The sequence below is a fragment of the Cricetulus griseus genome, chromosome 2 (genome assembly GCF_003668045.3).
Source record: "Cricetulus griseus strain 17A/GY chromosome 2, alternate assembly CriGri-PICRH-1.0, whole genome shotgun sequence".
NCBI classification, from domain to species: Eukaryota; Metazoa; Chordata; class Mammalia; order Rodentia; family Cricetidae; genus Cricetulus; species Cricetulus griseus.
In genome coordinates, this window is record NC_048595.1 from 40,697,684 (window position 1) to 40,712,030 (window position 14,347).

General features: G+C 39.3%; 1 protein-coding gene across 5 annotated transcripts in view; it reads left to right on the forward strand.

Annotated features, from left to right (window-relative positions):
• Osbpl9 (oxysterol binding protein like 9) overlaps positions 1-14,347 on the forward strand; it is a 132,350-nt gene that overhangs the window by 75,505 nt on the left and 42,498 nt on the right. For 3 of the 5 annotated variants that reach the window (XM_027402441.2, XM_027402442.2, XM_027402444.2), the window contains 2 exons: positions 12,850-12,945; positions 14,278-14,325. In XM_027402441.2, the coding sequence (XP_027258242.1) occupies positions 12,850-12,945; positions 14,278-14,325 (144 nt within the window). Of the gene's footprint in view, positions 1-7,471; positions 7,541-12,849; positions 12,946-14,277; positions 14,326-14,347 lie in introns of all 5 variants that reach the window. The other 2 variants (XM_027402438.2, XM_027402439.2) reach the window with 1 other exon arrangement.

Here is a 14,347-nt window from a genome sequence, read left to right on the forward strand (position 1 = left end):
ACCTTGTAGTTGGAACCTACAACTTCCTGTTTTTATTTAAATGAGATCAGCTATAGATCCTCCCAGTGTAATGAAATTTTTGCTGTCTGCATGAACAATCATTAACCTGGAGGCATTTGCTTCAGGAAATCCTAGAACAGGGAGGAAGGAAGCCTAAAATCTAATTGATCTCCATTCTCCCCCACCTCCCACCACCACCTTTTATAAGTAATGGAGGAAGGTGTCTTCCAGAAACCAAGTGATTTGCCAGGTCTGGAATAACTAGGGATTGAGCCTGAGTCCAGGATGTATCCTGGTGCCCTTGGCACATCTCTATCCATTGCTCACCTTGCCTCTCAGACTTTAGGGCTTCTCCTAATTCAGCCACTAATTTGGTTTCCTTTGAAGTCAGCATCTAGATCTGAAAAATACTCCTCAATTGATGATTCTCAGTCTGTATCCTGTGCTCTCCCTTCTTCCAGAATCATTCTCTGTTCTGTTTGTGTGCCTGGGGAGGCCTTTCAGCCAGTGTTACAGGCTCTCTATCCTTGGGCTTTTGTTGGCTTTATTTAGCCAATGGGAGGCAGTGACAGAAGACAGAAGAAGGAAAATGAACTTTTAGAGGTTACTGCTCCCAGCACCTCTCTGCTTTGCAGCCAGTTGTCCTGTAGCTATTGTGAACAGTCCTTGCTCTTCCTTCAGGCCCAGAGTGATAAAGCTTCCTCGAGGTTCCTAATTCCTGGACTTCCACAGAATCTTTTGTTGGCTTGCTCAGCCCTGAATAGTCATCATGAAAGAAGAGTTTGAAAATTGCATTTGATGAGCCAGGGCCCACTGTTCTAATACAGACTCATGCCTTTGTGCAGAGCCTGGATTCCCCAATGTTGCCCCTTAAAACTCCTCTTACCCTCATTTCCTCTGAGTCTTCTGGTGCCTTTCCCATTGCACACTTATAATACTCTGTTCAAATCAGATCGTCTAGACCAGTTGTTTTCCACCTTCCTAATGGTTTGACCCTTTAATACAATTCCTCACTTTGTGGTGACTCCCAACCATAAAATTATTTTCATTGTTACTGTAACTTTTCTGCTGTTATGGCTCATAACACAAATATCTACATTTTTTGATGGTCTTAGACCACCCCTGTGAAAAGGTCGTTTGACCCTAAAGGGGTCATGGGCTACAAGCTGAGAAACCACTGTTTTAGACAGATGTTGATCTCAAATAGATGGAAACTCTTAGGTCAGTATCAGTTTGTGCTTCACCTTGGCATCTCCAGGGTGTCTGGCACAGAGTGTAGTCACAGGAGATGCCAATGAATAAGTAATATTGTAACATAGGATTGTAAAGCCTAGAGTAGTACATGTAAAAATGTGCTCATGACAAGACTTGGCACAAGAGAATGAAATTTGTCACTGCCTGATCATCTTCTGTGTCACATTGCTGATTATTGCAGTAACCTTTAGTCCTGTTGCCTCTTTTTATATTAAAATTCCTCATTATCATTGGACCTCAGCATCTGTGTAGCCTTACTAATGGAGTGATGTACTGTTTCAAGGGATACTGATGTAGAACTTGCGGGAACTTCTTTATCTTCTTTATGTACTGTTAAGTAAGCATAGTGAAGGATTCAGTAATCACCATCTTTTTATTTTTAATTTTCCTCTTAAGCATTTGCCACAAACCATGCACTAGCTTGGTGAATACAGTAAAGAAGAATGAATCCAAGTTATCTTGGTGGACATCCAGGCTTTTAAATTGGATAATTTTGTGTGTACTTTGAGCAACTTTAACAAAACTGAGCCTGTGTTTCCTCCCACTGGACATCCACAGGCAGCAGAAATCAGTCATACAAAGACAGTTTGGCAAACGTGGTTTAAGGGACACAGCCAGGACAGCTTGGAACCTCTTCCTTTAAAGGTGGTTTTGGTATGAGTAGTTTATCATGCAAGTCCCCTTGTGAGTTAATTTGACAGCTTGTTATCTGCTGTGCAGAAGTCAGGTCATGTCAGAAAAACATAGTGGGTTTGTTTAGAAAATATTGCACAGGGGCTGGAGAGATGGCTCAGATGTTAAGAGCACTGGCTGCTTTTCCAGAGGTCCTGAGTTCAGTTCCCAGCAACCACTTGTGGCTCACAACCATCTGTAATGAGATCTGGTGCCCTTTTGTGGCCTGCAGGCATACATGGAGGAAGAACATTACATACATAATAAATAAGAACATTTTTAAAAAATAGAAAAGAAAACATTGCATAATCACAAGTTGTTGGGAGAAGTCTCAGTGCTTGCTTAAATGCTCAGTTTATGGAATTACATGGTTAATTTTACTTCCTCCTGCTTGCACATAGAGCATATTTCCAGGAAATTTACTAAAATGATTGCATTTGGTAGGACTTTAAGAATAGATAGAATAAAATGTTGATAGTCTCAGACTAGGGAAGGGAAAAATGTTTGTTCCTCTGCTTCACAGTTTACTTAAATGCTGAGATAATTTAACCTGATTGATAACCTGAGAAATGGCTTAGAGGGTAAAATAAAGCCCCCGCCATGCAGGCCTGCTGACCTGACTGTGAGATCCCTGGAACCCACATAAAGGTAGAGGGACAGCATCTACTCCATAAGAGTTGTCCTTTGTCTTCCCTGTGGCATACTCCCACCCAAGAATAATAAATAACAAAATAAAATAAAAAGCCTTCAAGTAGCCCAGATAACTCAGTTGTCTCTGAAGAAAAGCATTTACAAACACCTCAAGTTTGTGTTCTTAGAAGTTGAGTCATGAGTGTGTTGGCAGAGAGATCATGGGATTGCCCTTCAGTGTGTTGGCTTTGTGTTTTGTTAAGGGGCTCATTTTTTCCAGTATGCCGACAGTCTCTGGTTTCAGGTTGTTTGCTGCCTGGCACTTTACCTTTAAGTGATGTTACAAATTTGGCTGCGATTCATTTTGCTTCGAAATGAGGTCTGAGTAGTTTCAGCAATGCCAACTCTTTTAGCATGTTTTAGGATTTCATAGATAACCTTAAAAGAATAAAACTGGTGACTTTGCATATTTTTAAAAAATATGTATAATGTGTTTTCTGAATATTTTCCCATGAAGCCTTGATGTTTTTATAAAAGAAATACTTAGAAAAATTAAATATGCCAAGCAAAAACTGTGAGAGTCTCTTGGTCTCCCTGTTTCCTCAGTCCTACTTGAGAAGTAACAGAATTTCATCCCCCCACCCCACCCCATCCCCATATGATTTCAGGAAGAGATAGGGTATGGGGTGTATAAACTTAAAAACACAGCTTACAATTTATAACTAAAATGGCTTCTAAAATATGCAGTTTCAATGTCATTCATGTCTTTGAGATAAACATGTTAGTGCTAACTATTTTTTTTATTTTTTAACTTTTTAAATTTGAATTAGAAAGAGGATTGATTTACATGACAATCCCAGTTACCTTCTTCCTCCCGTCCTCCCCTACCACCACCCCCAACTAAAACCCTACCCATCATATATCCTTTCTGCTCCCCCTGGATGGTGAGGTCTTCCATAGAGTGACATCAGAGTCCATCATATCCTTTGGGATAGGACCTAGGTCCACCCCCGTGTGTCTTGGCTCAGGGAGTATTCTCTGTATGGAATGGGCTCCCAAAGTCCACACCTATGCTAGGGATAAGTACTGAACATCTACAGGAGGTCCCATAGATTTCCGAGGTTTCCTCACAGAAACCCATGTTCTTGGGGTCTGGATCAGTCCCATGCTGGTATTCTAGCTATCAGTCTGGGGAGCAAGAGTTCCCAGATGTTTAGGTCAGCTGTTTCCGTGGGTTTCACTAGCCTGGTCTGGACCCCTTTGCTCTTCACTCGTCCTTCTCTGCATCTGGGTTCCAGTTCAGTTCGGTGATTAGTTGTGGGTATCTGCTTCTACTTCCACCAGCTGCTGGATGAAGGCAAGTTTGTCCTTTCGTGATTGGGTTACCTCACTCATAATGGTGTCTTCTAGTTCCATCCATTTTCCTGCAAATTTCAAGATTCCATTTTTTTTTTTTTTCTGCTGAGTAGTACTCCATTGTGTAAATGTACCACATTTTCTCTATCCATTCTTCGGTTGAGGGCCATCTAGGCTACTTCCAGTTTCTGGCTATTACAAATAGTGCTGCTATGAACATCGTTGAAACAGATGTCCTTGTTGTATGAATGTGCTTCTTTTGGGTATATGCCTAAGAGTGGAATTGCTGGATCTTGTGGTAGACTACACATCAGAGAAATCATCCACCATGATCAAGTAGGCTTCATCCCAGGGATGCAAGGCTGGTTCAACATACGAAAATCCATCAATATAATCCACCATATAAACAGACTGAGGGAAAAAACCCACATGATCATCTCACTAGATGGCCAGAAAAGGCCTTTGACAAAATCCAACACCCCTTCATGATAAAGGTCTTGGAGAAATCAGGGATAACAGGAACAGAATAAAATATATATAATAAAATATAATAAAAGCAATATACAGCAAGCCAACAGCCAACATCAAATTAAATGGAGAGAAACTCAACCCAATTCCTCTAAAATCGGGGACAAGACAAGGCTGTCCACTCTCTCCATACCTCTTCAATATTGTCCTTGAAGTTCTAGTTAGAGCAATAAGACAGCAAAAGGAGATCAAGGGAATACAAATCGGAAAGGAAGAAGTCAAACTTTCACTATTTGCAGATGATATGATAGTCTACATTAGTGACCCGAAAAACTCTACCAGGGAACTCCTTCAGCTGATAAACACCTTCAGCAAAGTGGCAGAATACAAGATTAACTCAAAAAAAATCTGTAGTCCTACTATATACCGATGATACATTGGTGGAGAAAGAAATCAAAGAAACATCACCCTTTACAATTGCCACAAACAACATAAAATACCTTGGGGTAACACTAACCAAAAACTTGAAAGACCTGTACCATAAGAATTTTGAGACTCTAAAGAAAGAAATTAAAGAAGATACCAGAAAATGGAAAGATCTCCCATGCTCTTGGATAGGTAGGATCAACATAGTAAAAATGGCAATCTTGCCAAAAGCAATCTACAGATTCAGTGCTAACTATTTTATAAAGGCCTATACACTTCTGTTTCCATGATTTTGGCCTTTCTTTTTTGTTTGTTTTTGGTTTTTTTTTTGTTTTGTTTTGTTTTATTTTGTTTTGAGACAGGATTTCTCTGTGAAATAATCCTGGCTGTCCTGGAACTCACTCTATAGACTGGGCTGGCCTCTGACTCACAGAGATCCACCTGCCTCTGCCTCTTGAGTGCTGGGATTAAAGGTGTGCACAACCATCTGGCTCCACTTTAAAAAAATAATGCAACAAAGCAAAAACTTAAGAATTAAACAGTTTTCTGTATAAATTTAAAAATAGAAATAGTTTTAGTGGTTTTATGGTGGTTGTTTAGTTGTGTTTAACCATTATAATCTTTGGTGGAAGGGAAGCTTTCTTTATGTTGTTTGACTCTTGGTTATCAAGGTAATTACTAGATGCAGCTTACATTTTGTGCTTTAGGCATAGTAACCAATAGTTTTCTGAGCATCCACACTGGGTTTTTCCCCTGATGTGTTTACTGGCTGCATTTTGCCAAGTTTTGCTTATTTCTGTTACCATTTTTATACCACCCATTATCTTCTTCAGGTTTCATGAACTTATTGTTAGTTTTCTTTTTTAAAAGGAAGGTTAAATTTAATACTTGTCTTTTTCTTGATTGTATATTCGATAAGAAAAACTGCACTTGGCTTATGGTATTATTCATCAGTCTTATTTTTATTTTTAAAGTCCATCAAAATGATTTGTAAGTACTGTGTGGATCTTGGGATTAAAGGAAGTGAATTCTGGCTCTCTAAGTCTCCAGATCTAGTAAGGAAATTGAACAGCTATAATCAGGTTACTGGTCCATTTTGTTGATAGGGAAATGAAAGCAGGGACAGTGAACTGGCCTGACCACACAGGTAGTCTGTTAGGAAATTACAGAGTCAGTATTCAGAACTTGCTCTGTCTTTAACACTTGTTTGTGGTCAGTTCCTCTATTATGAACTCCTTCGATGATTTTCAGATTGCATGTTAAGTATCCCCAGCCTACAATCTTTTCAAATAGTATTATAACTTAATAGAAAAGTATAGTAGTATTTGTAGGTAGAGGAGTGAGTTAGAATCCAATTAAAAATTCCAGTTGGAGGATGGAGAGGTGGCTCAGTGGTTAAGAACACTAGCTTGTCTTCCAGAGGTCCTGAGTTCAATTCCCAGCAACCACTTGATGGCTCACAACCATCTGAAATGAGATCTGGTGCCCTCTTCTGGCCTACAGGGAGACATGCAGACAGAACACTGTATACATAATAAATAAATAAATCTTAAAAAAAAAAAATCCTAGTTGGGGAGGAGTTGGAGGAAGAGAAGCTGTAATCAGAATATACTGCATGAAAAAAACAACAACAATTTTTAGTAACAAAAGAAAAAAATACGGAAGATCTGAGTGTTCAGTAAGCATTTGTGAAATAGGCTCAGTGTCAGTCTATCTCACTATCTTTCTTCTTTTTCTTCTTCTTCTTTTTTTTAAGGCAAGGTTTTACTTTGCAGCTCTGGCTAATCTTGAACTTTCAGCTATCCTCCTGCCTCAGCCTCCCAAGTGTTGAGATTCTAGGCCTGAGTCTTGCACATAGCTAATTTACAATGTTGTAAGAAAATGAGAAATAACTGTATAATAGACTTTATAGTATAGTACTCTGGAAAAAAATTCAGTATGTCTTATTCATGGTAAACCCATAGTGTCAGTATTGTTCACTTAGAAGTAGAGAAAAGACCTTTTAGGGCATTCTTGGGGTACCCAGCAGTTTTTAGTAAAAGAAACCAATAGCTACTGTGTGGATAAAAGAACCTAATTTTAAGCTGTATATAGCCATGGAAAAATGTCTTCCAAGAAGGTACAGTGGAGGAAAGAGTTTACCACTGAGGTCAGTTTTATGTGTGTTTAAATTGACCATCTTGTCTCCAGATGAATTGAGACTTGAATGTTATATCTTTAGGGTTAAAAATACATATAGAGATACTTACCTTAAGGGCTCCTCAGTAGCTCCAAGGCCGTTCTCTAGGTGACATGGCTGGACCACAGGGTATAAATGTTTCAGCATGCTCAGGCGACAAAGGACATCATTAGCATCCCTCATGGACTCTGCAAATTACTAAGCTGTTTCTTTAGTATACTTTTTTGTTATTAAATGAACTTTTAAGTCATCTGATAGGAAGTCAAAATGGTGTCATTACTCACAGTGCTTAATATGCTAACTTAATTTTCTAAGAAATAGAAAAGCCAGTAATTTTGGCGACTTTTATTTTTAACTTGTCACTTGCTTGTGTCCTTGTTGTCCTCTGTCTAGTTACAGGTTTTCTCTTAGTCCTTTGCTTGATTATTGATGTCAGACTCACAGCATGGTAACTTTCTACTCTCTCTTTTCTTACCTTTATGGAAGATCAGTACCACACTTGCTTTTTTCCAGTCTTCTGGTATCTCTCCAGTTCTTGAATTTTCAAAAATAATTGTAAGTGATTGAATCGTAAGTATGCCCTCTGCTTCTTTGATTGGGTGAGAGGTCATCTCAAAGGTGTCATCCCCAGTTGTTGGCATAGACTTTGCAGGTGCTCTTATTTTAATTAAAATGGCATTTGTGTAAAAATTTATTAGGGGTATTTGTTTTGCTAATAAAATGTCCATATTCTTACTTATTTTCATTAGGTGGGTTTTCTTTAGAGTTTTCCCTTAATATTTTAAGCTATTTTTTGTTGTTGTTTTGTAGTTCTACTGCTAATGACTTACTCTTTATCATTTTGACCTTTCTATGAAGACATAAAGTTTATTTCAAATATATTTTTTAAACAAATTATTCGTTTGAGGCAGGAGCTAATGTAGCTCAGGCTAACTTTGAGCTTGTGAAACTCCTGCCTCCACCTACTAGATTCTGGGATTCTAGGCATGTGCCATCACACATGGCTTCCTTTTCTGTTTTATGGAGAATATATATATTTTTTATTGTGTGCTAATTTGTCCTGGTTAAGAAAAATCCTGCATATAGCAAACTCAGCCCTTCAAGTTTTCATTAAGAAATAAGACTTTGATAGGAAACTGTCTTATTTTCACACTTTTTTGTGTTATTTATTACTCAGTCTTCCTGTTCAGTGTTATTCTTAGTTCCTCAAGATACCCATAAGTTTCTGTTCTTTGTTGGGGGGGGGTTCTATACATATTGTCTCTGTGTCCTGGGACTCGCTCTGCAGACCAGGCTGGCCTCAAACTCAGAGATCCACCTGCCTCAGCCTTCCAGTGCTGGGATTAAAGGTGTGTGCCATAACCGTAAATTTCTTAATTTCTGATTTCTGGTCAAGACCTTAGGCCACCTTTGGTCACTCTGACCTTTGTTTATTGGTTCACCACTGTCAGCAGGAGTTAATTTAAAAGTTTTACTGCTTGCCTAAAAGTCTTACTAGGAGAGTCTCCAAAGCAAGCTATGATTTGCATGTGCCCAGGGTTTAAAGTGGCCCTTATAATTGTAATGCTCTTTTTAATGGGGGTGAAAAACATATATTTAGTGTTCCACCTTAATCATTAGTAGGAATTGATTTCATTTATTTTGCTGGCATGTTAGCTTTTAGGTGTCCCCTGAGAATATCAAGCTAACATATCCAGTTTATTAGAAATTAGAAAATACTGATTCGTTTTCTTGTTATATCATAGACCAATTTTTTTGTTTCTCAATGACTGCTTTTAATCTTTTTAAAATTTGTGTTTTGAGAGAGTCTGGCTGCTCAGAACCCTTGATCTTCCTTCTAAATGCTAGGATTATGGACTTTTAGTTAAAATGTAAAGTGAATTTCTATACAGACTGATAAGTAATAGAACTGTGCTCCATCAGTATTGTAAGGCAGAGAGCAGCAAGGTCATGATTGCCAACACTGTAATATGGTCACTTCAGTGATTGCAGAAGGACATGGACAAGAGAAGAAAGGAGAGAGGGAGCAGAGAACAGAAGTACAGACACAGAGAAATCCACAAGGAGCATGGGGAGCAGTAGTTGACATTCGGTGCAGCTGCTGCATGCTTTCATCTAGCACTGAGACAGCCCTGGAGGGTGCTGATGAATGAATGAATGGATGGCACAGTTCCTGTCTTTTGTGCCTTTCTTCAGAGAAGTCAAAGAGTAATGTGCTCAGGGTTAGATACAACAAGTGCAGAGAACTGTGAATGCATGTTTTACTCCCAAGCTGCTCTCTAGAAGTGTGAAATCACAATTTTTAAAGGTCTGCCCTGTTTGCAGCTCTTTCCAAAGACAGACAGACCACCCTCAGCTTGGGGAAAGTCTGTGTTCTTAGTCTTATTTAGAAAGAAATCTCCAGCACCAACAGGATATCCTGGCTCACTGGGTAAAGGCCCCGATGCAGAACCTGATGATCTGATTTCATTTCCCAGAATCCACATGAAGGAGAAACAGAACTGACTCCTACTGGCTGCCCTCAGACATCCACACATGTGTAGTGCCGTGTGTGTGTGTGTGTGTGTGTGTGTGTGTGTGTGTGTGTGTGTGTGTGTCTGTCTGTCTGTCTGTCTGTCTGTCTGTCTGTCTGCGCACATTCGCACACATGTATGTGCACAATAAGTAAAAGTAATTTTTTAAAGTTCCACTAAAAAAAGGTCCAGTGTGAATAAGTGTAATGTCTCACTGTTCGGAATATTGGCTGGCAAGAACAGGTATATAACACAATTTTTAGAGTGTTTTGTTGTTGTTGTTTTTTTATGTGTGTGTTTGTGTGTGCGTTCATGTGCATGACACTGGATCACCATGAAGTTGTGAGCCACTGTTTGGGAACTGGGAACTGAACTACCGCCTCTTCAAGAACAGCAGCACTTTGAGCTGCCTAGCCATCTCTTCAACCTTTTTTAAAAAATAAAAATTCAAAAAAGACATAAAAGTATTTTTATTTTTATATTACAAAATATAACCAGAAAATGTAAAAGTCTCTTGTCATCCCATGAGATAAGGAGAGACAGGACAACTCAGAGACATCACATCTAATGTCCAAGCAGGAGGATAGAGGTAGTGACTGATGGTGGGACTGGGGGTAATTCTAGTGCATTCTTAGTCATTTTAAGAAATGTGTCATTACTGTCACCTGCCTGTCCATGCTACTGATAAATTTGTACACATTATTTCATTGGTTGTAGATAAATTAACTCTCTTTTTAAAGCACACCTACAATTCTTGGGTTGCTGTGCAAGGGAGCTTAGGCCAGCTCTGTGATTTCAGTCTGATGACCACCATCACAAACCTCCCCATAAGCATTCCACAACCTGGGGTGAAGCCCAGGGTCTGTTCTGTTGATGAAGGGAAGTTGTGGAAGATTGTCCAGGGGACTGAGAGAAGAGCCCTGTGAGGTGCATAGATCCAAGGTTATTTCCTAGGCATTAATTAAGGTAGGGTTTAGACTTGAAGTTTAAATACCGTGTTTCTCTTCTGTAAGAGAGTTTCACTAACTGATTTGTCTAAAAGATGCTAATTAATTTGCTGGTGGTGATAAATGTAAATGAATTTAGGGGAGGAAATTTCTTAGCGATGACCTTTCCTCTCCCGATAGCCTTCTGTTCACTCTCGGGTGTGTAAGTAACTGTTGAGTAAGAACAGGGTATTTCACTGGTTAGTTGAGCCTTGATAGTTAAATCGTTGTTAATTATGTCATAATACTCTTAAAATGAAACAAAACAAAAGCCAAGCCAAGCATCTATGTTTTCCTATGTTGTCTCAAGAGTTAAATGTGACGTGTAAACTCCATTCTGCTCAGCAGACATTTCTAATATGAAGTTCTCTGGGATACCTTTTAAAATGAAAGAGTGTGGCTGGGTGTGGAGGCCCAACATGATTAATCCCAGCTCTTTGGAGGCAGGTACAGGCAGATCTCTGTGAGTTCTAGGCCAGCCAGGGGTACATAGTGAGACCCTGTGTTAAAACAAGCAAAACCCAAAATAATGTGTTTATATATAATTTTGTTATTATATAGGTTGTGAATACATTGATTATAATTTTTGAATATTGTTTTCATATATATCATTTACTGGGAATGGATTTCTCAAGTACTTTCTTTACATGCATTAAAATGCAAGTAAGGCAAAATTTATCAGCTTTAAATTTGAAAAAGAAAATAATTACAAGATAAATTGGTTTTTCCCATAGTCATAACAGGCTGCAATTTTTAACAATGTTAATATTTTGCCATGTTAGTCGATTTTAATTTGAGAACAATGGTAAATAGTAGTAATGTGATGGTGTTAAGTACATGGGCAGCTGCTGCTCTAGAAACAGGAGGCGGAGAAAAGGAGACGGGGTGAGCTGGGTTAGAAACTAGGGACTAGGTTTGGAACCCATGCTTCGTCATCTCAGTTTGATGTTTTGAAGTAGGGTTATGTCACGCCTTAACAATGATGAATGAAGTGTTACGTGTGCCCAGGTGGGATGTTGCTGTAATATCAAAGAAGCTTCAGTGTCAGCTCACGAAAATGGAGAATACAAAAATAAGCAGTATGCGTTGGCCAAAGGCAGGGAAGACAGGGAACAGCGGAAGTTTGTTGAGTTACACCATCTGTTTAGTACAGTTCTGTGTTGGCTTAGAAGTCGATGGTGGTAGTTCTTGAGACAGGACAACTGGGTGTGCAGGTAGACACCAGAAGCTGGGAATGTGGTTCTCTCTGAGTGCTTAATCTTTTACAACTAAGATTTGTTCTTTTAGTCAGAGATGATTAAGAACTCAAAATTTCTTTTGAACAAAGTCAAAACAGGAAGCTTACGGTCTTTTGGGAACTTGAGGTGTAGATGTACAAAAAGTAGGATATGCCATTGCTGGACTTTTAAACTGATAAGTGGGGCTTCTAAATACATAAACATTTACACCCTGTCCATAGTGTAGTGGTCATGCCGAGACTGAAAGTGAATAGAGAACTTGATGAAGCGAGAAGACTCAGGAGTTGCACTTAGAAAAGGCTGTGAGGCTCTTTAGCCCAGGCTAGTTGTGAATGTGTAATTCTCCTGTCTTAGCCTCACTAGTGTTAGGATTGTTCATGTGTGCCACCATGCTCAGCTTTCTTTAATTTTTTTTTAATAAGAAAAAAAGGATGGAAAACTTCTGAGCTGATAAAGTGGGTTAAGAGTCTTTAATTCCAGTACTAGGGAGTCAGAGGCAGGTGGATCTCTGTGAATTTGAGGCCAGCCTGAGCTACAGAGCAAGAGGGAGTTCCAGGACTACAGAGAGAAAACCTGTCTCGAGAAGCCAAAGGTGGGGGTGGGGTGGGGGTAGTTAATGGACCAGTGAGTTAACTCAGTGGGTTAAAGCAATTGCTGCCAAGCCGGAGTTCAATTGCCAGGACCTACGTGGTGGAGGGAGAAAACTGACTCCCACAAGCTGTCCTCTGGCCTCCTCACACATTGAGCCCTCACTTCCAACAATAAATAAATGCAATTTAAAAAAGAGCATGAAGATTCTGGGAACAGGAAAAAATGGGGGAAAATAGGAGGTTTTATATTTCTTAGCTAAATGACTGTGGCTGTGGTGGAAAATGGAGCCAGTTGTGAGAGGTTGGAGGGAGTGATTTTTGAGGACCGGGAACCAACCCTTTGAGCAGCAGCACATGTAATTGGTGAAAGGGATGCTGGTACTGTACTTGTCTTGGAAAATTTAGTTAAATAAACTCATTTATGTAAATATACTGCCTGTTTTGAAAGTTGGAATTACTCATTTATGAAGAATGAGTTTCCTGTAATGAAACGTGTTGCTTGGGCACTGCCAGATCATTGACTTTGTTTTCCTTTAGGGCCTGGATTCAGGATTTGTTCCTAGTGTCCAAGACTTTGATAAGAAACTTACAGAGGCTGACGCTTACCTGCAGATCTTGATAGAACAATTAAAGGTATGGCATGTTCTGATGTAAAGTTGCTAAGCTGGACTTCGAAGAAGTTACTTGATGGTAGTTTACATCCCTCATGGTTTTCCGAGACTTTTAAAGCTGACTCCTTAAAAGATCTTTTCCTCTAATTATGTTGATAAAATTTATGTTCTATACTTTTTGGTTATTGAGGAAAAGGTACATAGGATGTCATAAGACCTTGGGTTCTCCCTCCCTTTCATTTTTTTAGTAAGTTGACTGTATTTCTCTTTGAATTAAAATAATAGGTCATAGGAAGAAAAAGAAGTCATTAACATAGAAGACAAAGCAGAAAAAAACTTGGATTTCTTGTGTGGCTAGTGTCTATTATCCTAACCCTCAGGCTGAAGCAGGAGGATCACCTATTTGAGGCTAACTACATAGTTCCCTGGCAGCCTAGGCTACAAATTAAGACCCTATTTTCAAAACAAAAAATTAAGTCTTGTGGAGGTGCTGGGAAGCTGGCTCAGTGCTTGATGTGCAGGCATGAGGTCTGAGTTTGGTTTCTCAGAACTCATGTAAAAACTGGGCACAGCAGTACATGTCTGCAACCCCAGCATGGGTGATACCTCAAGCTTTCTGATCACCATTAAGTCAGGTGTGTGAGCTCCAGAGTGGTTGAGACAGAAATAAGTTAGAAAATGTAGAAGAAGACACTCACTATTCTCTGGCCTCCATATGGAATGTTCGTGTACACACTTGTACACACACAAATGTACGTACATGCATACTACACACGTAAAAGAAAAAGACAGTTCGAAAAGTCATGGTTTTGGAGATAGATGGCTCTGTTAGTAAAAGTGCTTGCTAGGAAAGCAAGAGGCCCTAGTTCAGATCCATAGCTAGCACCTGGGTAAAAAGCCAAACATGGCCACGCATGCTTATTACCAAACCACTGCAGCGTGGAGACAGGCAGATCCTGGGAGCTTGCTGGCCAGCTAGCCTACCCAGAACAAGTGCAGTTAGTCCCTGACTCACAAAGCAAAGTGGAAAGTGGGAGAGGAAGACACTGGATGTGATCCTCTGGCCTCCACATGTGCACACACTTGCATGAATTGCACATATAGACAGAAATCATGGTAGTTTTTTGGGAGTGAGATAATTCTACCATAGCATTTGATCTTAGCATTTCACAGTCATTCACACAGAAAAATGTGATTTGATACAGAGCCTTGAAAATTTTTATGCTGTGTTAAAAATACATATGTTAGCCACAGCAGAAATGTTTAGCAACTAAGGTTTACTTTTCTGTTTGGTAAGTGTACACAGTGTAATAAAATACCTTGATACTAAAATTGTCTTTTTCATACCCTGTAGCTTTTTGATGACAAGCTTCAAAATTGTAAAGATGATGAACAAAGAAAGGTAACTTCTACAACCATAATTT